Source organism: Pipistrellus kuhlii, unplaced genomic scaffold (assembly GCF_014108245.1).
Source record: "Pipistrellus kuhlii isolate mPipKuh1 unplaced genomic scaffold, mPipKuh1.p scaffold_m20_p_14, whole genome shotgun sequence".
In the NCBI taxonomy this organism is placed as follows: domain Eukaryota; kingdom Metazoa; phylum Chordata; class Mammalia; order Chiroptera; family Vespertilionidae; genus Pipistrellus; species Pipistrellus kuhlii.
Window position 1 is genome coordinate 7904397 of NW_023425449.1, and position 24344 is coordinate 7928740.

Below are 24344 nucleotides of genomic sequence, written 5' to 3' on the forward strand. Positions count from 1 at the left end.
ATTGTAATTATAATTGACTGACATTGATAGTTGGATTTATGTTGTTTCATCCAATGAACTTTAATAAATGGCACCCAGGAAATTCTCATATAACGTATGGTTCTGATGTTTCTATCATGTCCCAAAAATATTCTTCTATTGGCAAATTGCTGTGTCAAACAAAATCATGAAACTGAGCCAGGTTTTCTATTACTGAGGGCAGAAATTCTGTGTCATTACAGTATTTCCCCCTCCCCCCTGCCCCCCAAGTTTCTTATCTCTAAGAAGAAAGTTAAAATTTAAAACATAGTTAAATAAAAAAGCTCATTTAAAAAATGCAAGCTGTCATAGACTTATCTCTCTGATATAACACTATAACAACATTATTTTATGCTTCAATATAAGCGTATGCACACAAGTTTCTATCATTTTGCCCTTGGTTTTTGAAGATGGAACTTAGAAAATGCATTTAGATATGAGATATTGAAATCTACTGAAGTATATGGAATTATTTAACAGTACAACAGGCATGCTTCTATCTTTCAGAAGTGACTTCAGGTGGGTTAGCTAACTGAAGCTTCCAGGAATGTATTTTAATGATCTCTAGGGTTTATCTCCTATTTAAAATTACTGCCTATATGAAATCACTGGCACTTGCTAAATTCTGCTTCAGATTTATTTTCAGTAAATCATTTTAGCGTTGATCATTTGATCACTTTGAGGTGTGATAGGGGGAAGAAAGTAGTTATCTAATTTCCACTGAACAATCTCCCTAAGGTATTAAATAAATTTATTCTATATCTCATCTGTCATCAGCTATACAAGGTGAAATGCTCTGACAGAAACTTTACTAGTATATTCAGGGCTCCTATGTTAGTTCTTGCTCAATAGTAACAGACAACCCCCAAAATTGCTATGGTTTGCAACCACTAAGATTTATTTCTTATTCACTTGATATATACACTAGAGGCCCAGTGCACAAATTCGTGCATGGGTGATGTCCCTTGGCCTGGCCAGTGATTGGGGCCATCTTGCCCAATCCTGATCCAGCCAATTGGGGCCGGCTGGCTTGGGGGAGGGACTGCGGGAGGTTGGTCAACCACAGAAGGCTGGCTGTGGGAGCGCACTGACCACCAAGGGGCAGCTCCTGCATTGAGCGCCTGCATCCTGGTGGTCAGTGTACATCATAGTGACTGGCCGATCGACCTTTCCATTCCAGGATCCAGGCAGAAGGAGAAGCCTCCACCTGGGACTTGTCATTCTTGTGGCTGAAGGAAAAGGGCTCGTAAGAGACAGTCAAAGCTTGCAGTGGTTCTTCAAGTGTCTGCTCAGTCATGACCACATTGCATTGTCAAGCAAGTCCCATGGACGAGCCCAATGTCAGTGTCTCCTGAGAGAGACACTGCAGTTTACAAGACATGTGATGGACACGTGAGAATCGAGGGAATAATAGAATGCAATGTAGGTATAATTTTAGATAGGGCCCCTGGCATCTTTTGTTCTTATGCCCTGTTCTACTCATGCTTCTTCGGAAAGTCCCTTTCCTGCTCCTCTCACCTTTCCCTCCATCACTCCTTCCAGACCCTTTGCTGCCAAGCAGACCCATGAAGCCTCCTGGGCATTTCCGCCAGCCCCCTGGGGGATCTGTATGATATGGGCCTAAACTATCGTTTTGGTCAAAGCTGGCAAGAAGTCACTCCGCCTCTGGAGCTGTGTGATGTGATAAGAACTCTGCTCTGAGCTCTCCCTATTTGCTGAAATCAGACCCACTGTTTTTGTTCTATTCCTGATGATTAGGTTGAAGTGAAATTTTAAATCAGATGATTGCTGTTTATACCTATTTGGTATATATCCAATACCCTTACATACCTTACATTTTATTCTTATTGTTTTATAATGCTTTAAAACACAGAGAGCACTTTTTACCTCAATCATGTCATCTGATGCTCACAAGAATCCTGGTGGTGTCAATAGGATTTTGATCCTTTTGTCACCATCTGGGAAAAGATAAGCAACTTATTCAGGATCAAATACTAGTGAGCTTTATAGCCAGAATACCCACCAGGGTGATGGACAGTGCTTGTTATGGATAAAGCATGCCCTGCTTGAAAATAACATTTTGAAGAATAAATAATGTAATATAGGAATAATGTCGTATAGTAAATACTTCATGAAATAGTTTTAGAGTAAGGTATGAAGTTTCACCTTAAAATTAAATGGCGCTGTCTTCATCCTGAATGAAATGATCAGTAGATTTCCGTTTGCGTACCACTTTCCCCAGGAAAACAGTCCTGGTCCAGGTTGGGCCGTATGGTTACTGGAGCACGAAGCCCCGTGAGGCCAGTTTTCAAGGCAGCAAGCAGCAGGTATCCCCTCCCTAACGCTCAGGTAGCTTCTACTTCTCCCCTCCCTGCTTCAGTTCAAGCCACTATCGCCTCTCAGAAAGCACAGTCGTCCCCTCCATAGCCCTCCATATCTGTTTTGGTTTTGTTTTTTTTACCTCCTCCAAGCCTTTCCTCACACTAAGCCTAGCAATGCTTCCCAAATGTACAATAAATCTGAACTTGCTTGACTTCTCTGTCCCCACCCACATTCCTCCCACAGCCACCAGGCTCCCACGTGAGATCGCCAGCCTTGGTGCCATTCTCTCCCTCACACTCTGCTTACGTTAATCTCAGTCCTCTCTTCTCCTCCCCAGTCTTCCTGCCGGTATCCCCAATCCATTCACTTTCATTTCGTGGACCCTACCTTTTCAGCAAAGCCAGCTGTGGCCCCCAAACCATAATAGCCAGTCTCTCTTGCAGCCAGATACTCACCTCTGTCCTTCTGCCACCACTAGGGCCTGAGGATTTTACTCCTTAAATACCACTAGAAGCTGTTTGATGTACAAAGAACTTCCTGATGCATTGATGACAGTGGCTCTTATGAAAGCCTTCATTCACCCACATCAGTCACCGTTACAAGGAAATGCCCCAGAGGGTTGGAGAGAAAGCAACCATGTTCAAAACCACCTGTGCCAATACAAGAGTATAAATGCTTCCTGTCATCATCAGTAAACTAACCAAGGTTCTTGAAGGTGTGGTTGCCTTTCATGTTGAGACCTCACCAATGGAAGCAGCATGGATCCTCAGTGATCTGGTTGCTAGGGAATCGGTCTGTACTCTGTGCTCATGGCTGCTGAGGGTGCTGAGTTTAGTCTGGGCACACCTTGAGTGTCCTACATCACATGTCAGGTTAGACATCATGGTTCCACGGTGGGCCCTCTCTGTTTTACAACCAACTATGTACCCTCTGTGCCGCAGAGGTCAAAGTCGACAAGATGCTGTGCTGTGGTTCTCCCTCAGGCCGTGTGTGGCATGCTGCTTCGACGGGCAGACAGCTGCCTCTCTAGAGATGATGCTAATTTCCGGTGCCTGTGGATGGCGGTGAGGTCGGGTCTGGGCATGTTTGCCAGGCTGACAGACAGGTTTAATTTGAGCCTGATCTCAGGAGATGGTGGGAGGGGAAGGTCAATACCACCAGCTATCATTTGGAGTTGTTGCTTTTCTAACTTTCACTCAAGTAATAGCTGAGTTTAACATTTTTCCCTTTGAGGACTTTTTCAAGGAGACTGTTTTCCTTGCTTTCTTGGAATTAATAGGATGAGGCTATCTTGGTTGAAAATGAGAAGATTTTAGAGTGTTCCCTTTTCTGTTTTGGGGCCTGGCAGGAAGCCTATTCATTGTACATGAATAGATGTTTTATCCACTTTTGTCTTCCCTTCGTTATTCTTTGCCCCTTTCTTCATTTTCAACCTAGTGAAATCTTCCTAGGCCTACAAAATTTTACCTTTTTAAAAAAAAAAAATTAAATATATATATTATTGATTTTTTATAGAGAGGAAAGGAGATGGAGAGAGAGTTAGAAGCATGTATGAGAGAGACACATTGATCAGCTGCCTCCTGCACACTCTCCACTGCGATGTGTTTGCAACCAAGGTATATGCCCTTGACCGGAACCCAACCTGGGACCCTTCAGTCCACAGGCCGACGCTTTCTCCACTAAGCCAAACTGGTTAGGGCCGAAGTTTTATCTTATGAGGAACTTTCTTGATTTCTCCCATCAGAATTAATATTGGTTTGTTATTATTTAATGATATTTTACTTTAAAAAAATTTTTAAATTCTTTATTGTTTAAAGTGTTACCTATGGCTGTCTCCTTTTACCCCATTGACCTCTCCCCAGTTGTTTCCCAGCCCCATCTCCCCCAGCATAGGCACTCACCCCCCCACCCCATGTCTGTATCCATAGGTTATGCTTATATGCATGCATACAATTCCTTTGGTTGATCTCTCATCCCTTCTACCCATTCGTCTGAGATTGGATGGTTTGTTCGATGCTTCTGTGTCTCTGGATCCATGTTAGTTCATCAGATTATGTTGTTCATTATATTCCACAAATGAGTGAGATCATGTGATGGTTATCTTTTATCCAATTGGCTTACTCGCATTGCATAATGCTCTCCAGGTCCATCCATGCTGTTGCAAATGGTAAGAGTGCCTTCTTTTTTATAGCGGCATAGTATTCCATTGTGTAGATGTACCACAGTTTTTTAATCCACTCATCTGTTGGGCACGTAGGCTGTGCCCTGACCAAGAATCAAACCAAAGACCTCTCGGTTCCTGGGTTGATGCCCAACCACTCGGCTGGGCAGATTATGCAATTTTTAAGGATAGGACTGGAATTTATTCAAACTTGAATTGTCCCCAACTCCCAGCAGTAAGCCCTGTCCAGTAGGAGGGCTGTAAATATGTTGAAGGAATTTGAATCTCTAAGGCTTGTTCTTTCATGAAAAGGTGTTATACAGACATAATATTTTCCATAAACAAATGGACAGTCAGAAGACCTGCTCTGGTATTCTTTTAGCTGCCTTGCCATTATTTTGCAATTTCCTTATCATTTCAAGTCAAAACACTGTTTCAAAGAACAATTCTTTTCCTTTCTTCGTAACAGGCAGTCGTTTTATTGGGCCCAGTTATATTGAGTAGTAAGCTTACAATAAGTTTATGTGATAAGAGTAAGGAGCTAGGCTTCCTTTGGGTGGGCCTGAATTGTTTCTTATTTATGCTTAAGTCTTCTAAAACCAGAATCAATTTCCTAAAACATACCACATTGAATTGAGTCTCAGAGACATCGCTTTTCTGTCTGTGATCTTTTCCTTTTAGTAGCACAAGATATAAAAGTCTCACTTCATTATCTTTCTATTCTTCACTGTTTTGGGGAGGAGTCAACTCAGAAGAGAGTGCAATTGGAATCTCTTTTATCAAATTCTCCGCAAAATTAATGACTTGCATCCAAACCACAGTTCTCCGTATCTGTTGTCTCTGTCAGGAGACTGCAGTAGTAATTGAGCACAGGGTAAGTTGCTAAAAATAATGTGATCAGTCCTAGCGGGTTTGGCTCGGTGGATAGAGCACCGGCCTGTGGACTAAAGGTTCCCAGGTTTGATTCCGGTCAAAGGCACGGGCCTGAGTCGCGAGCTCGATCCCCAGTGGGGCATGCAGGAGGCAGCCGATCAAGTGATTCTCTCTCATCACTGATGTTTCTATCCCTCTCCCCCTCTCCCTTCCTCTCTGAGATCAATAAAAATATATATATTAAATAAGATAAATTTATCAACTTTGAAAATTAGGTGTGAAGAATAAAAAGAAACCTGAGGATTTTAATGCTATTTTTATGATATAATCAGCTATCGCCAGGAGAGTCACTTTGTAAGGACATTTGTTTTACCCGGTTTCCCCGAAAATAAGATAGGGTCTTATATTAATTTTGGCTCCCAGAGATGCGCTAGGTCTTATTTTCAGGGGATGTCTTATTTTTCCATGAAGAAGAATACGGTACACATTTATTTAAATGAAAATAAAGGAAATTTATTACCTGTATACGGTACGGTAGTACGGTAGTCGTCAACACAAACCAGACAAACTGTGAATCTTACAGTATCAAGAATTTACTCATTTAATCAATGACAATCATGTCGTCATCTTCTGGAACATCATCATAACAATCCAATTCCTGAATTTCCTGGTGAATTTCTTGTGACTCCATTTCTTTCAGAATCAGTGGACCAAATCTCTCATGTTTAGCAATAGCATTCTGAGACAGAGCCTAGGGGGGCCTTATTTTTGGACGATGCCTTGTATTTCACTCAGAAGGAAACCTGTAAGTAGTTCTTATTTTCGGAGGATGTCTTATTTTCGGGTAAACACGGTAGCACCAGTCCTACATTTTCTTTAGAATTACCCACCATAATCCTTTTCATTACTCCAAAAGCCTGCTGACTCTTGTCCTGGGGTGCCGCTCCCCCTCCCGCCCTATGAATAGATTGGGACCTGGTGTGATAACAGCATCCTGATGCATGAGCAGGATCCGGGGTAGACTAAGAACAAAACCTGGTAACTTAGGTGGGTTTTTACATATCGTTTTCCTCTTAAAATAAAACCACCTAGATTTTACGTTTTTGAGAACAGCAATGCAATTAGTAGGGGGAGCATGACTCTTGGATTCAGAAAACCAGTCATTCAGATCCGGGCTTCACCGCCTCATAGTTGTGTAGTAAACTTGTTTTCAGCCCCTCCGTTTCCTCCCAGGAACTCCCTTGCAGAGTTCCTGTGCACATGATTGTAAACAAGAGAGACTCAATCTAGCTATTATTTCTTTCATTATTATCATTCCATTCTTCTGACAGAATACCCAGAAATACACAGTTTCCTTGGAAAGCACACACTTCTGGAGTGTGACCCTGGATGGGGTGTTACTATACTTTTACGTTTTTGGTTTATTTTCATTCATTCAGTACATGCATGTGTGCGTGTGTATTTGTGCCTATGAGGGTATGTGTGTCAAGCACCATTTCAGTCACTTTGGTTACATTCAGGAATAAAACAGACAAACATTTCCATCCGCCATGAGCTCACACTGCAGTGGACACAGCTGGAAGCTGAAAAATTCCGCGGAAAAGTTACGCAAGAGTTGGGAGTGGTTTGCAATTATAAATAGGGAGGTCAGGGCAGGCCTTGCTGTGAATCTGACACTAGTTTTGAGTTCTTAGAGGTTCCCATGCACTATTTTTGGGAATGGGGGAAAGGGAAGAAGGGAGACAAGAAAGGAGGGCAGTGGCGCTGCTGATTTGTAGGCAGCACGAGCATTTCTTTTGTGTAACGTGTCCAAACACAAACTAACATCGAAGAGTGAGGTTTCCCAGATGGCCTAGTTTTACTTTATTCAACTGCAGCAAAAGTCTTCCTTAAGTGTTAGTACACACCCCGTCTTCTCCAATGAAGTATGTGCACTCGTGTCCACCTGGTCTGTGACCTCTGCGGGAGGTCATGGCCCTGGCGTCACTGGGTCATGGAGCCATCACTGGGTCATGGAGCTGTCAGGAAGCCAGGCCCCTCAGGGCGGGCAGGGAGGCTTGCAGCCATTTGCCTGCATAATGCCTGAGCCTGTGGGGATTATGAGTTCCACAGAGCAGCTACTACACACAGATGCTATTTAAATTTAAATATAAATTCATTAAAGTAAATGACATGAAAAATCCAGTTTCTGATCACATTAGTTTCATTGAAAGTTTTCAGCAGCCCCGAGTGTCTAATGGCTACTGAGTTATCACGGAGATAGAACACTGCCAACATGACTTACAATTCTATTGGCACTTGTTATTCTACCTGTTGTCTTCTTGTACTGTTGCTATCCTCTCCCAAACCTGGCTCTTCCTTTGAATTGTTGTTTCTCATAGTTTATAGGGTTAATACTAGCATTCAAATTCTGCAAAGAGCAAGGGTCACTAGGCTCTAAGAGAGAGAAAAAGAGCTTTCTGAGTTTTCACACTTGGCACTTGTACGGTACTTCTATTCTGACCGCCCAAGGCCATTCATGCTTGGCTATTGTTGTGCAGCTGTGTTCTGGTGGCAGGAGAATCAGACTTCGGAGTTGCTGAGGGAGAAGTGCTAGCAAACTTTAAGGGTAAAATTGCACTTTTATGGAAAGGCTTTAGCTCTAGCCAAGGATCCTGTATTTATTGACTAAGTGCTACACATACACGAGCCACTGTGGTAGGCCCTGGAGAGTCAAACAAAAATGAACATGGCCCCAAACCCTGAGGAGAACACAGTTGAGAGAGTCTTAAAAGGCAGAGCTTCACCACCCAAGGCCCAGGTCTGCCCAGGACACTCTCCAAGTCCAGAGAAGGGTGGTGCATGAATCAGCCCTCCCTGGGGCGGGGAGGAAGAACTGAGACAAGAGGCCAGGCACCAGGGAATGCTTCCTGAAGGAGTGATTTTTAAATGGCACCCTGAGGAATAAGTAAGTGTTTGTCACATGATGAAGTTGGGAGAATAGGGTCAACATGACATGATGTACCATAGTGTCAACAAAGACACAGAAGTGAACTTGCATGGGGAGTGGGAATTTTTAAGGGAACTATTGATGGGCTTTGAAAGCAAAGGGATCCAGTGTCTATAGAGATAGACAGCCTTTGGTATGTAAATGAAGAGGGGTAAGGTGGAGGGTAAGTGGCTGTTCTACTGATTCAGCAGTCCCAGTAGTTCAGGCTGGCAGCTCTGTTGACATTTAATGGAGGGGCCTGGACTGGAGATTGGGGCAGCAATAGTGGTGGGTGACTGGTGGGGGCAGATTTCTACCAGTTCAAAAGACAGATAAGGGCCTGATGTGAGGGAGTATAATGGGGGACAATAGGGGCCTTGGGTTCAATCAATATTATTAGTGTTTGAGGATTTACTAGACACAAGGATGAAGGAGACAAAAGAATCGGAGATGACGTGTAGCTTTCAGAAAAACAGATTAATTTGAACTTTTCTTCCAAGTTAATGGTGATAGGTTTTGACCTATGGCTATTACCCTGTTTCCCCGAAAATAAGACAGTGTCTTATATTAATTTTTTCTCCCAAAGTTGCGCTAGGTCTTATTTTCGGAGGATGTCTTATTTTCGGGGAAACACAGTACTAGTGATTTGCATTGGCAACTGTGGTGTCTATGTTAGGTTTCGGCTCTTCAGCGCTCTGTTATTTGTTAAAAGAACTTGCAGCATAGACCAGAGAGAAATACCACCCTTGTATGACTTTAATTTTGCAGTGGCTTATAAAAATTTATAGAAATTTGGCTTCATTTCTAGTGGCTCCAATCCAGATGCCAAAATTACCCCATTGCTAGGACGCCCCTTAGGTAAACCATTGAATCTGTTTTTCATTAGGAACAGCTGAAAACCATCAACAAAATTCTCATGCTATGCCAATATTAATGCCAGTCAAGTTTCAAGGTGACTAGGTTTCAGAAAGTTATGATTCTCCAACTCTGTCTAGCTGCACCCTTGCTTGTATTTTAGCACATATTTACCATGTGAAAAAGTAGTGGCTTCCTTACTTTCCATAATTGCATGTTGCTTTTCTTAGATTATAAATTCAATATTGAGATCTGAATGTTAGTGGAGACGTTCTTACAGATCTGCAATCAATCACTTTAATGTAAAAGTAAAAATTCAGCCTGGATGGTGGAAATAGAGTAGGAGAAGAGCCTGCCCAGAGGGCCCATGGTGATGGAATCTACATTGAAAGCAGGAATTCTCTTATAACTGCAGTGTATTTTAAAAGAATTTTCCAAGTAACAGTGAATATTTTAATGACAGCTGTTAAACTTCCAGAAAAAAAACCCAGCTCTCTAGTTTGCAAGATTAAGGAAGGATGCCAAATATATGTTGATACTTTGGTTTTGAACTGACATATTTCATGACTGTGTGTCTACAGCCACAAAACAGTAGGCGCCTGCCACTTTCTTTTAGGCAGTTATATATAGCCACTGCATCTGGCCCTTGTTGCTAAATACTTTTTTTATATTTTTATATATTTTTTGTTTCTTTGTTACTGTAACTGCTCCATAAAATTGGATCTTCAGTGGTCTGGCAGTTTTTGAATGACTTCTCGGAACCTGTGAAACCCTGTTCCGTAATCAGGAAATTCAAGCAAGACTTGTGGTCTGAGGAAAGATAGCATGCCTCTTCTAAATGAGACAACAGGATCATAGGACAGCTACACAGAATCTTCAAGAATTTTATGTGAAGAATCGTGATGTAGTTGGTGTGAACAAGTACTATAAATTGAGAAGCCTGGGAAATTTCCACATCCTGTAAGAATGTTTTGTACAAAGGAGGAAAGAAAACAAGCTGACTTTTTGTGGTTCTTGGGAAAGGTTGCTTTGACTTATTTTTGTTAAAAATCAATGAAGATCACCCCAGCAGGTGTGATTCAGTGGTTGAGTATCAACCCATGAACCAGGAGGTCCCTGATTCCATTCCAGGTCAGGGCATGCAGGAGGCAGCCAATCCATGTGTCTCTCTCAAAATCAATAAAAACATATATATTTTAAAAAGTGTCTCTAATCAGTTTAGCTCAGTGGATATATGGAGTATTGGCCCAAGGACTGAAGGATCCTGGGTTCAATTTTGGTCAAGGCCACCTAAGGTTTGATTCCCAGCCCTGGTAGAGGCACATGCAGGAGGCAGCCAATCTATGTGTCTCTCTCTCATTGATGTTTCTCTCTCTGGGTCTCTTCCCCTCCCTTCCACTCTTTCAGAAGGCCAATGGAAAAATAACCTCTGGTGAGGATTAACAACAATGGACAAGTTAGTGAACATCATTGGCTTCTAAGCACTTTCTTTATAAATGGCCATCCCTTGTATGATGTCATGAAGGAAGGTTGTATAACAGCATATCAAAATAGTTTTATGAAAAGATAAGTATATGTTTCATTAATCCCAACGGGAGCTTCCTAAAATGCATTTTCTTTTTAAATAATTCTTGTCATTCTGTGAAACTCGTGACTTCTTAGGGTGGGAAAGAAGGGAAAATAAACCTACTATCTTTTCAAGCCATTTGCGATTTAATACCAGCTGGTCCAGGGAGTCGAAAAACCTCATGAGTTGTATGTTACATTTTTGAATGCCTTTTCTCTCTCTCTTGGGAGACTGGCTAACCCTCACAATCTTTCTCCCATGGCAAATGGCTGTAACACTTTGATCTACTAAAACAGTTTTCCAGATGGAGCAGATAGAGCGTATGTGACCTTCGTGTGCCCGTCCAACCTGGCTGATAGGAAACTATAAGTTAATCTCACATGACTTTTATTTCTAGGCATTACAGCAGAAGTTCTGGTGGTGACCTCGTTCGATGAACTGCAGAGAAGGGCCCCAGAAGCAAGAGGGAAGATTGTTGTTTACAATCAGCCTTATGCCAACTACTCCACCACAGTGAAATACCGAACCCAGGGGGCAGTAGAAGCTGCCAAAGTGGGGGCTGTGGCATCCCTCATTCGGTCGGTGGCTTCCTTCTCCATTTACAGGTTTGTCGTGATGCTACTTTGAAATCTTTTTTTAAAAAACAGAGTTTTCCATGAAAGAGAAGTCCTTAGGAAATGAAAACAAACCATTCAAATGAAAAAAACAAACAAACCTGTTAGCTCATGGAATTTCCCCTACCCCACATTTGGTCATTTGTTTGTAATATCTAATCTGGCTTTTTCAGGATTCTAGGCATCATTTGTGCATTCCTTTAAAAAGCTTTCTACACTTGTGATGATCATGCAACATTCCTTATATAACCATTATGTATTTTCATTAGTGGGAGAACGGACTTCACGTCTGTGTCCCATCAGAGACTTTTGGATGACTTCAGAGAAAGCCAGGCTCTTCCCATTGTTGCCAGAGAAGTGAAATAAAAACAAAGTGGATAACATGTATGGTGCAGAATTGAGGAAGTAGAGGATGTTGGATATAGAACTGGTTCAGCCCTTGAAAAACTGTGGCCTTGGGAAATGTTCTTAACTTCTCTGGGCCTTGGCATTCTCTTCTACTAATGGGTGATGATGAGTAAAAAATATTTACAAAATTCTTTTAAGGATAAATGAGGTAAATTTCTGAAAGACACTGATGATTTATAAAAGTCTGTATAAACGTTTGGCGGTATGATGTGAAGGCAACCCAAGTCTTGTCTCTTTCTTTGTGGTTCTGATGGCAGTAATTTGCAAAGTGCTTTATTGACCCTCAGTCTTAGGATGAAATTCATCATTTCAGTGAATAAAAAGGTCTAAAAATTGACGTGCAGACATTTTGTCTACTTGAATAGCTACATATTAAGGATAAAATATTGGAGAAACATGGATACACAGAGCACCATTTTAGCATTATAGCCTGATCTCTTTCAGAGAAAGAAATGCAAAAATAATTGCAAGTAGAGTGTATTTGGTTCTCAAGCCCAGGTCTTTAGTTACCTACTGTAAAGGAAAGCTTATTCTGCACAATTATTATTTGGAGCTGGAAACATAGCTACTTGAACTTTATTAGCACCCTACACCCTTGAAAATAAAATAATTGAGGAGGGTACATTAGCAAGTAGGAAATCAAGTCAGAAGGAGTTATCCAAAAGTGCAGAGAAGAAGGAAAGGGACATTTTTCTTTTAAGGGGGTTAAATATCTTCCCAGGGGAAGGAGATGGGACATGTGAAGACCACCTGTTAGAAGTTTTATGAGAGAAAGTCTAGTCCACTCATGTCATAGTGCTAGAAATAATGTTCTTTGGTAGAGTCTTTAAAGGTTTGGTGGCTAGTGGAATAATCATTAGACCATATTCTGTTGGATGGTAAATCTTCTCAGAAGTCCTAAAATGGCTAGCTTATGTCCCAGAATGCCTCAGTCACCCCTTAGAATAACATACGGAGAAAGCTGTTGCCATTCACCATGATTTCACTGGTCATGAGACTTAAATTATGGAGCTAGTGTTTTGCTTTGGGAAACTGGGTGATTGCCAGCAATATTTATTTAAGAACTACTCCTCATAAGACTAATAAATTTCCAGATGACATAATGCACTGCCGAATGCCAGGGTTAATTGGCTTTTTTTCTTTTTCTTTCTGGTGTAATGAAGATGTTTGGAAACCCAAACTATAACCCAGGAGCCCCAGAAAAATTTTGTCCAGCATAAGACTTAGAAATCTGCTGTTAGCCTCTTAAGAATTGGGGTCAACAACTTGTAGTGTATATTAAGAAGACATTTTTATGAATATTTCTAGATCTAGACTGATTACATATTTTTTTCTTGATTTTATAGCCAACCATATTTCACTGGACTCTTGACTTTAATAACTACTTATTTTCAACATTTATAAATACATAATAACCTTGCCCTTTACTTAGTACTTAGATTAGAATCTTTCACATATGTCATCTGATTTGTTCTGACAGCGACCCAAGGAACCAAGCAGAAGGAGCCTTATTATCCCTACTTTATAGGTAGGGAAATAAAAGTTCAAAGAATTAAGCATATTTACATGTTTAAGTCTTGTATCCTGAAAAATTAAAACCAAATGAAATAAGTTCTGTCTCTTTGTCCACTTCTAGCTAATTGTTTCTTAGAGTCAATTTTCCTTAAAGAGTATTTTATATTCCCTCCTATCTGTAATTCTTTATCTTTCATTCACCCCACCGACCATTTTAACCTGGCTTTTGCTAGTAAGAAATGGAACTTGTTAAGGTCACAAATAGTTGACTAATTATCAAACATAGTGGACATTTTTCAGGCCACAATATTACTTTATCTCTTGACTGCTTTTCTGATATCTTCTCTCTCACTCTCACTCTCTCTCTCCCTCCCTCTCTCCCTCCCACTATCTCTTTTCCACTTCCTTCGCTATTTTCTGGCTTGTCACTCAGAATATTCTTCCTGAGCAATCCCTGTACACTTGTGGCTTCAACCACCTCTCCTATTCTTACTACTGCCTGAGCTCCAGATCCTCATGTCCAACTACCTGCTGATTCTTCTGTGGATGTTTCATAGTTATCTCAGTGTTAGTTTCTTTCAAAAGCAATCTCAGCCTTTCACTTCTTTCTACTGCATTTTCTATCTTCATGAAGAGAATGTCATCAGTTTGCCACATTTCCTCAAAGTTTGCAAGTGCTTTCTCCTCCTCAGCATCCTATTTCCTTTCTCACTGTCTCACAAGGTCCCTCAAGATTCATCTTAAGTGTTTCTTTTGCAGAGCCCTCCCTGATATTCAACTCCAGCCCAGGTGAGATACCTCTTTCCGGTAGTGCTATTGTACATCATTTTGTGCATATTCTAGCACAGTGGTTCTCAACCTTCCTAATGCAGCGACCCTTTAATACAGTTCCTCATGTTGTGGTGACCCCCAACCATAAAATTATTTTTGTTGCTACTTCATAACTGTAATTTTGCTACTGTTAATGAATCGTAATGTACTGTAAATATCTGTGTTTTCCTATAGTCTTAGATGACCCTAGCGGTTCTCAACCTGTGCATCTCCTCCCAACCACAGGTTGAGAACTGATGCTGTAGAACTCAAGATCATTGGAAAACATAGATACTTCATTACGATTCATTAGAGACTCTGAGTATGACTCTTATTTCTAAATGCTAAGCACTTTATTTTTAATTTTATTTATTGATTAAGGTATTACATATGTGTCTTCACCCCCACCCCCAACTCATGCCCTCAACCCTCTGGTGTTTGTGTCCATTGGTTAGGCTTATATGCATGCCTTTGGTTGATCTCTCTCCTTTACCCTCACCCTCTAGTTTACCCCAAGCAACCTGGAGAGCTAATGCTATAGGAATCCAGAAGAGATAGTAGATCAGAGATAATCTGATTAGGGCAGGCTTCACTGAGATATGGGTTTGGGGTGTACTCCATGAAAAAGTTACTTGAACAAGAGAGAGAAAGAGGAAAGACATTCTACACCTGATCAAGGCAAGAAGGTGGGAGCATATAATGCACTTGGGTAATACACAAGCAGACCAGTTTGGCTGAAGCCAGAAGGTTTCATAGGAGATCAGAGAAATGTTATTGTGGGGTGGAAGAGACCAGGTTGTAAGAACCCAAAGTTCTAGGCTGGGGAGGAATATTTAAGTTTAATGTGGAGGAAATGGGGAATCACTGAATGGGGTGAAAGTGGGGGTGATATTTGAGAGTACTATTTCTCTAAATATAGTCCCTGAAACACCATCATCCACCTCATCTGGGAGCTTGTCGATATGCAAATTATCAGGCCCCATTTGAAACCCATTAAATTTAAAAATGCTTGGGTGTGGACTTGTGGTACAACCAGCATCCCCAGGTGATTCTGATGCAAGGTAAAGTGGGGGAGCTACTGCTTAGAAAGATAAATCTGGTGACTGTGCATAGCATGCTTTGAGAAGAAGACAGGAAACTGTTCTAATCATGCAGATATGATACAATGAGAGTATAGATGAAGGCAATGGATGAAGAGGGACAGCAGAAGGATAACATTATCAGAACTGGTTCCATTTGATGGGAAGCTGGAGAAGTCCAAGTTTACAATAGGCAAGGATTAAAAACGATGAGATGAATCTGTGTTCAGTTCGGCCCAATAGTTTAAAGTCATGAGTTATACATAGAAATAAGGGTTTGTGGTTTGTAGGGAAAAACCAGATCTGGCTTCATCAGCAAACTCCAGCCAAGGAAATGAGCTCCAAAGTCCTTTTGTTGATGGGATGTGTCCTCTCCAGTCTGCCTCAGTTTCCGTTTCCCTCCACCTGGCTTAGGGACAAGAGAGTAATGAGAAATACAGGTTTCAGGAGAGGGAGCTGATTTGAAGGCTACATAATTGGTTTGGTTTTTAGACATTTTCAGTTTGAAGCGATTATGAAACAGTCCCATTAATCTGGTTTTTATATTTTGTAAGAAAAACAGTTAAGCATTTCCATTTCTTTATTATCCACTTTTTAGATCACCCAAGGCAGTTTCAAAGCCTAGGCTGGCTTTCTTGCAATGCAGTGCACCCTGGGACCTCTGCCTCCTTGCTTTCTCCACACGTGAGCTCAACAATACAATGCAATTTTTATATTAGCCCAAGTAAAATATAATTTAGAAAGTAATTCTCTTGAGGCCAAATTGTCTGTTGTACTCCCATTGCCAAATATATATATTTTTTTCTAGTTATTTTCTCCATTGCCCAAGATAATTGAACACAGACTAAATTTTAATCAGCAAAGAAAGCAAAAGCTATCCCTTTACTTTACTGTGAAAATTGCATCCCCACACTGGGTAAGAATTCATTGAAGTGGGACTGAGTTGTTGATAGAACTTGGCTTCATGAATACTACTGGTTTATGTTTTCTATCGCTTTGCCTTTGTGTGCTGGATGGAGAGATATAGCGAAGAAGAGGAGGAAGAGAAGCAATCCAGTGTGAAGATGACTAAGATCTGATTAAACATTCCGCTGGAGAGACATGAGTGAGTCCAGGTGATGTTTATGGAGTGTCACAGAGGGAGGGTGTCATACCATCTGGTGAGAGCACCGTGGAAACGTATAAATCAATCCCTGTAATGATCATTAATAGAGTCGATAAATGACATGATATAAGCACTGGTTGGGCTATATCCAGAGAGTTAAATAGCTTCAAAGAGGGCCCTGATTAAAGACATTACAATTTATGGAACATTCTTCATCCTGATGAGATTTAACATGAACATTTCTGTAATCAGAGGGCCAGCTAGAAACATTCAGGGCAGAGATGAAATGTCTTAAGAGGCTGATTTTGGAAAGCCAGTGGTCCTCAGGGAAAAGAGCTGGTCCCACCTCCATTGTTTTTTAATGGGAGATTATTAATGCTGCTACTTCACACTTCCACTTCCCAGGATTTTTGATGTCCTGGTGGTTTAGTCTTTGGTGTGACCTTAGCATAATTAGCTATCACGCTTGATTTATATTGTTTTGAAATATTGCTGCTTTCGCAGGGCAAACATGATTACAAAAGAAGGAAAGTACCAGTGACTCATATGGTGCAACTGGGCCAGCCTTGGTGTGTAGGTTGTTTTCCTTCCTTATTTTTTGTGGCTTTCTGTTTTGTTTGATTTTTGCTGAGTTCACTCAGAGTCTCTGACAGATGCACAGTAATCAAGCAGAATACCAATCCTCATCATTTATGCAGGTGAAGGGCCCCTGTGCCCCCAAGGGGGCAAACCAGGGAAGGTGAACACTGAAGGCGGCCATTTTTTTCTTCTCATCATCCGTTTCCCCCTCTCTCTGATTTTTGAGAGGCAGGCTCTTTGTTTAGAAGGCCTTTTATTAGAAATCCAGAAATGTTCTTTAATCACTGAGTCCTTATTATTGCTTCACATAGTGTGACAGGCATACCAGCTCACAATGGATAGACTCAGGCAGTGGACTCCAGAGCCCCAATTCTGGATGTTTGTTCAGCCACCGGCCAGATGTGTGGTATTGGCAAACTGTGTAAAAACGCTCTGTGCCTCTGTTTCATCTGTACGAGGGGGGAAACAACTGTGCCTTCTTCCCGGCATTGTGTGAGGATTAAACGAGGCATTGTTATTGCCCAGCACATAGGGTTTCATACATGTAAAATGCTATTACTATACAGTTTTTTAACTCACAACTAAATGTACTTATTGAATAAAAGAGGAAGGGAGGGAAGGAGAAGGAAAAGAAGACGAAGGAAGGAAGGAAGGAAGGAAGGAAGGAAGGAAGGAAGGGAGGGAGGGAGGGAGTGAGGGAGGGAGGGAGGGAGGGAGGAAGGAAGGGAGGAAAGTAGGAAGGAAGGAAGGAAAATACAATTTTAATTTATTTAATATCACTATTATAATTGTAGGTATCTGGTTGGGAGACACCCCCTAACATCATATTGCCATTTTGATCTCCATCTCTTTAGTTTGTCCAAACTCTGTTGGGGTTGTATGTTTACTAGTCTGGTTTTCTCTCTGGATTGGGAGTTCTCCCTGGAGACACACTGTGTTTCTCATTTATCTCCTTAACCCCAGGGTTGTGCACAATGCCTGTTGCACAGTCATGCTGGAATAGATGAGAAAAAAGAACTTAGAGGCAGCCTATCTGGTTTGATAACATGTAAATTGAAGGTGTTACCATTTCACATCCACAGAAGTTGAATAATAATATAGATGAGGTGACTAACCTTTTGAATTGCTACTTATCGAAAATAGAATCTCTGGGATCTGAGAGGAGGCTATATAGTTATGTAAATGTTGGTAAAGTATTGCAAACTGCATATTATTCTGGTGCTTTGTGAAGCTGCTATAATTAATGGCCTGTTTGCATTCCTAGTACAGACTGTCATTTTTCATCAGCTTTTAACCTTGATATAAAAATGTATTCTTGGCTGCTATTTTTGCATTCATAATTTTTTAAAACATATATAAATGCTCAGCACCTAGTTTCCATCTTTCTGATGATCAAAAGCAAATGCTTAAGAGCCACATCACTGTGGCATGTTTTTCTGAATCTCTGCTAGTAAAAAGAAATTAATGCATTTGGAATTCAGGTTTCAGGATTCTGACATTGTTGTTTGCTTGTGCAGTGCCCTTTGAAAAATGTCTGGTATAGCATCTGAGCCAAAATAATTTTGAGTAGTCTCAAGTCAGTCTTTTATAATTGTGTGTGTTTTTGTTATCTCTCTCCCTCTCTCTCCTTTTTTTTTTTTTTTTCTTCCTCTCTTTCCCATCAAAGCTAAAGGTGAAACTTGCTAATATCCTTTTGCATCCAAGTGACCCTTCAGCTTCTTTAGCCAAAGTACCAACCAGAAGGTACTACAGGGGAGATTTGGCAATTTACAAAGGCAACACTATGTACCGTAGGATTTGGAATAAGGCGGACCTGGCTCAAATGCAGGCTCTACTGCTCAGAGTTTGCATGACCTTATGTATATTACTTAACCACTCCGAGCCTGTTTTCTCATCTGTAACTTGGGGAGAATACTGTTTACCTCTTAGAGTCGTTGGGGGAATAAAATGCACTAAATAAACCTTTGGAGCAGCAATTGCCAACTGGTGATCTGAGGACCACTGGTGCTTCCTGAGGCCCAAAATGTTGGTGACCGCTGCACTAGACATAGAACCTGATGCATAAAAAGTAATCAGTGAAACATAACTGACATCTTACCTCGATCGTCATTATCTTATCATTGTTATCATCATTAGATAATGATAGGACTAAGCATGTAGGTACATAGGAACTGACCTATCCTGAAAAGCAGCTGATCCAGAATGCTCCTCAGTGTGGGCTCCTGAGACCTTGGTTCTGTTTAACTCCTGGTTTCAGTAACTCACTGTGGTAGTCTCATTCAGTCTTGGGCTTAAAACTCTTTCCCGTTGTTTCCACTCCTTTTGGCCTGCAATGAATGCTTGGTACTGTTCCTGCATGTCATGGCAAGATATGGTGACTTGGACCAGGCATCAGTGGCCAGCTGACCAAGATGAACCAAGTGTTTTTATTTAAAATATCTTCCAGGCTACTTTCTGCCTCAGGGCCTTTGTCTGGAATGCTGCTTTCTCAGCTTTTTCTATGGCTGCTTTCTTTCAGTCTTCAGATCTCAATGGAAAAGTTTTGTTTTTTCCCCACTCCTGAGAGGTCTTTCCTGACTACCCTAGTAGAGTAGAACTTACTTCTTACTCTCTCCCTCTCCCTCTCCCTCTCCCTCTCCCTCTCCCTCTCCCTCTTCTTCTCTTTCTCCCTCTCCCTCTCTCTCTCCCTCTCTTCTTCCCTCCCTCCCTCTTCTTCCACCCCCTATCTCTATTTGTCTTACTTAGCATCTACTCTATATACTCAGAGTCCTAATAACATTTGGTAACTTCTTTCTTCCTATCAATCTCTCTACCTACTTGTTTGGTATGAATCTCTCTACTAGAATATAAATTCCATGAGGACTGGACCTGCCTTTGCTGTATGACATTATATTCTCAGTACACAGGCAATTGCTGGGTGCATGACAGGTTCTCAGGAGATATTTCTTGAATGAATAACTAGTAAGAAAAACCATCTAATGTCAACAGAATAGAGAACCAATTATAAACGAATATATACTGAATCACGTCTATTTTCTGAAGCCACATTCTAAAGCACAGACTCCCCCCCAAAAAAAAACTTTAAAAAAAATATCAATCTGTGGTAAAGTTGAAATGACTCATATACTCTTTAAGAGAAGTTGCCTAACTTTTTCCAGAAGTGACAGCATTTTACATTGCCACCAGCCATGTGTGAGGGTTCAGGCTGCTCCACATTCTCACTAAAATTTGATGTTGTCAGTCTGTTTAATTTTGGCCATTCTGGTGGGTGTTGAAGGCACTGCATTGAAGTGCTGACCTACTGTCCTCATTGACTCATGATGTTGAGCCCTCTGTCATGTGCTCATTGGTCATTTCTGTCTTCCTTTGTGAAAAGTCTGTTCAGGTGTGTTGCCCATTTTGTAATTGGGTTGTTTTAAAAACATTGAGTAGTGGGAATTCTTTATGCGTTCTAGATACATTTTCAGACATATGCTTTTCAAATATTTTCACCCAGTGGTATCTTGCCTGGTTTTTGTTTTTTTGTTTTGCTTTGTTTTGTTTTGTTTTTGTCTTAACTGTCTTTTGATGAGAAGTTTTAAGTTTTGATGAATTTTAACATCAATTTTTTGTTGCTTTCTGTGTCCACTCATAGGCCCCTCACCCTCATTCAGTATTTTACATTTTACCACATTTGCATGTGCTCTCTCACATTTTCAGATCATATGAAAGTAAGATAGATACCACCTTGAAAACACTTTACCCACAAACACATTAACATGCATTGCATTTACATAATAACAAGGACCTTCTCTAGCATAATGCAAGACCACTCTCCTACCAATGACATTTTGGATTGTTATATAAATGTGTTAGATAATGTATAGTCCATCCATATTTAGATTTCCCCTCACTCTCAATAATGTCCCTGCTTTAAAAAAAAAAACTTTTCAAAATGCAATCAAAGATGCACAGTACATTTAGTTGTCATATGTCTTTAGTCTCCTTTACTCTGGAATTGTTCCCTCGCCTTTTGATATTTCTTTACACTGACACTTTGGAAGAATACATAGGGCAGCCATCTGCACAGTGTACCTCAGTTTGGACTTATTATTTCTTCTTATTAGATTCAGATTAAATATTTTTGGCAAGAGTTCTGTATAGATAATGTTGTGTCCCTCCTGTTGCATTACACAAGGAAGCAAATATCAGTTTTCTTTATTAGTGAGGCTAAGTTTGATCACTTGTCTAAGGCAGTATCTCTGAATTTCTTCACTGGAAAGGTCCTGGGTGAGATGTGTTGAGATTTTGTGAATCTTATTTTACCCAGTCAAATTTTGCCCAATGAAAGTTTAGCATGTGTTGATAAGCCTTACCCGAATCAATCATTGCATTGCTGGTTGCAAGTGTTTTTCTAATTCATTTATTCCTGTTACATGTATTAACTAGCACACTTTTGTAAAGAAGAACCTCCAACTTTCTTTTTTACCGAGTGGTTTCATGAATTTTTAAAAGGGTATATATTAAAATTCATTACTGTCATTCTTTTTGATAAAGCATAAAAAAATACAAAGTGCTTAATTGTCAAAGCTAGTATTTTATAAGCTTGAACATTTGAAGCTTTGAAAGGAATTCACTTTTTTGTATCCATAGGGATCCAAATTATTCTAGAGAAGTGGCAGGGTATAATCAATACCATTTCCTCTAAACCTCTATTAACAGCATGAGCTTTGGAGTAATAACTACTGAATATTTTTTTAGTTTATCACTACCAGTGTATACCATATGCAAATTAAGAGCCTTCAACCCATACATAATTGCTAGTAATTGTTAAATGAGCAAAAAATCTGAAATCTAGCAATTGCTTCTGTGTTTCTCCAGAATTTTTTTCTTTTTCTTTTTTTTGCTATGCAGTGCTCATTTTGAGGAATGTGTTTTTAAAGAGTTCTTTCTGGGAGAAATACATGCCCCAGTGTGGGTTTGCAGAAACCTATACAGATGTGTCTTTGCAGGAGGGGAAAGTTTCCTAGTATCTGTGATATAGTACAGAAAACTGTAAATTATTCACCCCTCCAGCTTTCCCACATCATTAAGGTTTTGAGGGGTTTTTAGCTTGGCTAGGGAGTCAGTGGGATCAAAGAAATTAAGCCAGCAACCATTCAGTGCACAGGATGGCCCCCAACCAATTGAGCCACACAGGCCAGGACACATTGAGCATCTATTGGCCATCTGTACCTAGTATGTCCTCTTTGTAGAAGTGCCTATTCAGGTCCTTTGCCCATTTTTACAAAACATCCTCATCTGAGAATACATTTTTATTGATTTTTTAGAGAGAGAGGAAGGGAGAGAAAGAGAGACAGAGATAGAGAGAGAAACATCAATTGGCTGCCTCCTCCATGTACCCAACTGGGGATCTGATCTGAAACCTGGATATGTGCCCTGACAGGGAACCAAACCCAAGACATTTTTGGTGTACTGGATGACACTCCAGGGCTCACTGGCCAGGGCTCCCATGTTTTAACTGATGTATGTGATTTTGGTGTTTAAGTTGTGGGGCTTATAAATTGGGGTATTTACCCCTCATTTGAATTATCATTAGCTAATATCTTCACCCATTCAGTAAGTTTGCTTTGCATTTTGTTTGATGGTTTTCTATGATGTGCAAACCCTTTTTAGCATGATATAGTCCCATTTGTTTATATTCTTTTGTTTTCCTTGTCCAAGGAAATATATCGGAAAAATATTGCTACAGGAAATTTCTGAGATTTTACCGCCTATGTTTTCTAGGAGTATTAAGGTTTCAGTCTTACATTTATGTTTTTAATCCAGTTTGAGTTTATTCTTGCATATGGTGTAACAAAGTACTCTAGTTTTGGGGGGGGCATGTATCTGTTCCATTTTTCCAACACCATTTATTGAGACTGTCTTTACCTCATTCTATATTCTTGTTTACCTTGTTAAAATATGAGTAGACCATATAGGCCTGGGTTTATTTCTGGGTTCTCTATTCTGTTTCATTGATTTATGTGTCTGTTTTTATGTCAGTACCATGCTGTTTTGATTACTATGGCCTTGAATTATAGTTTGATATCAGGTGCATGGTATTTCTGATTTTGTTCTTTCTTGATTTTGCTTTGGGTATCTGGGATCTTTTGTGATTCAATGTACATTGTTGGATTGTTTATTTTAGTTCTCTGAATAAACTTATTGGTATTTTAATAGGAATTTCATTGAATCTATAGATTGTTTTGGATGTATGGATATTTTAATGGTTTGAATTCTTTCTATTCATGAGCACAGTATATGTTTCCATTAATTTGAATCTTCTTCAATTTATTTCTTCAATATATTATAATTTTCTGAATACAGGTCTTTTACCTCCTTGCTTAAATTTATTCCTAGGTATTTTTTTTTTAATGCAAGTCTAAATGGGGTTCTTCTCTTAGTTTCGTTTTTTTCTTTCTGATAGTTATTATTAGCATAAAAATGCTATAGATTTTTGAATATTTATTTTGTATCTTGCTACTTTATTGATTCATTTATCAATTCTAGTATTTTTTAAAAAAATTTATTTTAGAGAGGAAGGAAGAGGGAAAGAGAAATAGAAACATCAATGATGAGAGAGTATCACTGATCAGCTGTTTCCTGTGTACTCCACACTGGGGATGGAGCTCTCAATCCGAGCATATGTCTTGATTGGGAATCATACTGATACTAGATCATAGATTGATGCTCAACCACTGAGTCATGCCTGCCAGGCGATTCTAGTAATTTTAATTCTAGTAGTTCTTTGTGTGAAATCTTTAGGGTTCTCTATATAGAGTTTTATGGAATCTTCAAATAATGGCAGTTAGAAATGTTTATAATTTCCCCCCATTGAGTATGATATCAGCTTTATTGTGTTGAGGTATGGTCCTTCAATTTCAACTCAGTTGAGAATTTTTATCATAAATTGGTGTTGGATTTTTTTCAAATGCTTTCCATGCATCTATTGATATTATCATCTGATCTTTATCCTTCATTTTACTTATTTGGTGTGTCATGTTGATTGATCCCAGGAATAAATCCCACTTGATTATGCTGTATAATCTTGTTATTGTATTGCTGGATTCCATTAGCTAACATTTTGTTGAGGATTTTTGCATCTATGTTCATCAGGAATATTGACCTATAATTTTCTTCTTTTTTGTAGTTTCTTTACCTGGTTTTGGAATTTGGATAATATTGGCCTCATAAAATGTCCTTGGGGGTCTTCAGACCTTTTGTGTATTTTGGAATAGCTTGAGAAAGATTGGTATTAGTTTTTCTTTGGTAAAATTTACCCATGAAGCCCTCTGGTTCAGGATTCTCATTTATTGAAAATTTTGTGTGTGTTTTTCTTCAAAGAACAGTTTATTGAGTTTTAGAGAGAGGAAAGGAGAAGAGAGAAACATCAATGTAAGAGTGCAAATCATTCTCTGCTTTTTGCATGCCCTCTAGTGGGGATCAAGC

At 40.0% G+C, this 24344-nt stretch overlaps 1 protein-coding gene across 2 annotated transcripts in view; it reads left to right on the forward strand.

Moving 5' to 3' along the window:
* Positions 1-24344, forward strand: part of CPQ (carboxypeptidase Q) — a 246024-nt gene that overhangs the window by 16931 nt on the left and 204749 nt on the right. For both annotated transcript variants that reach the window (XM_036436581.2, XM_045581327.1), the window contains exon 2: positions 11162-11369. In XM_036436581.2, coding sequence (XP_036292474.1) covers positions 11162-11369 — 208 coding nt within the window. The remainder of the gene's footprint in view (positions 1-11161; positions 11370-24344) is intronic.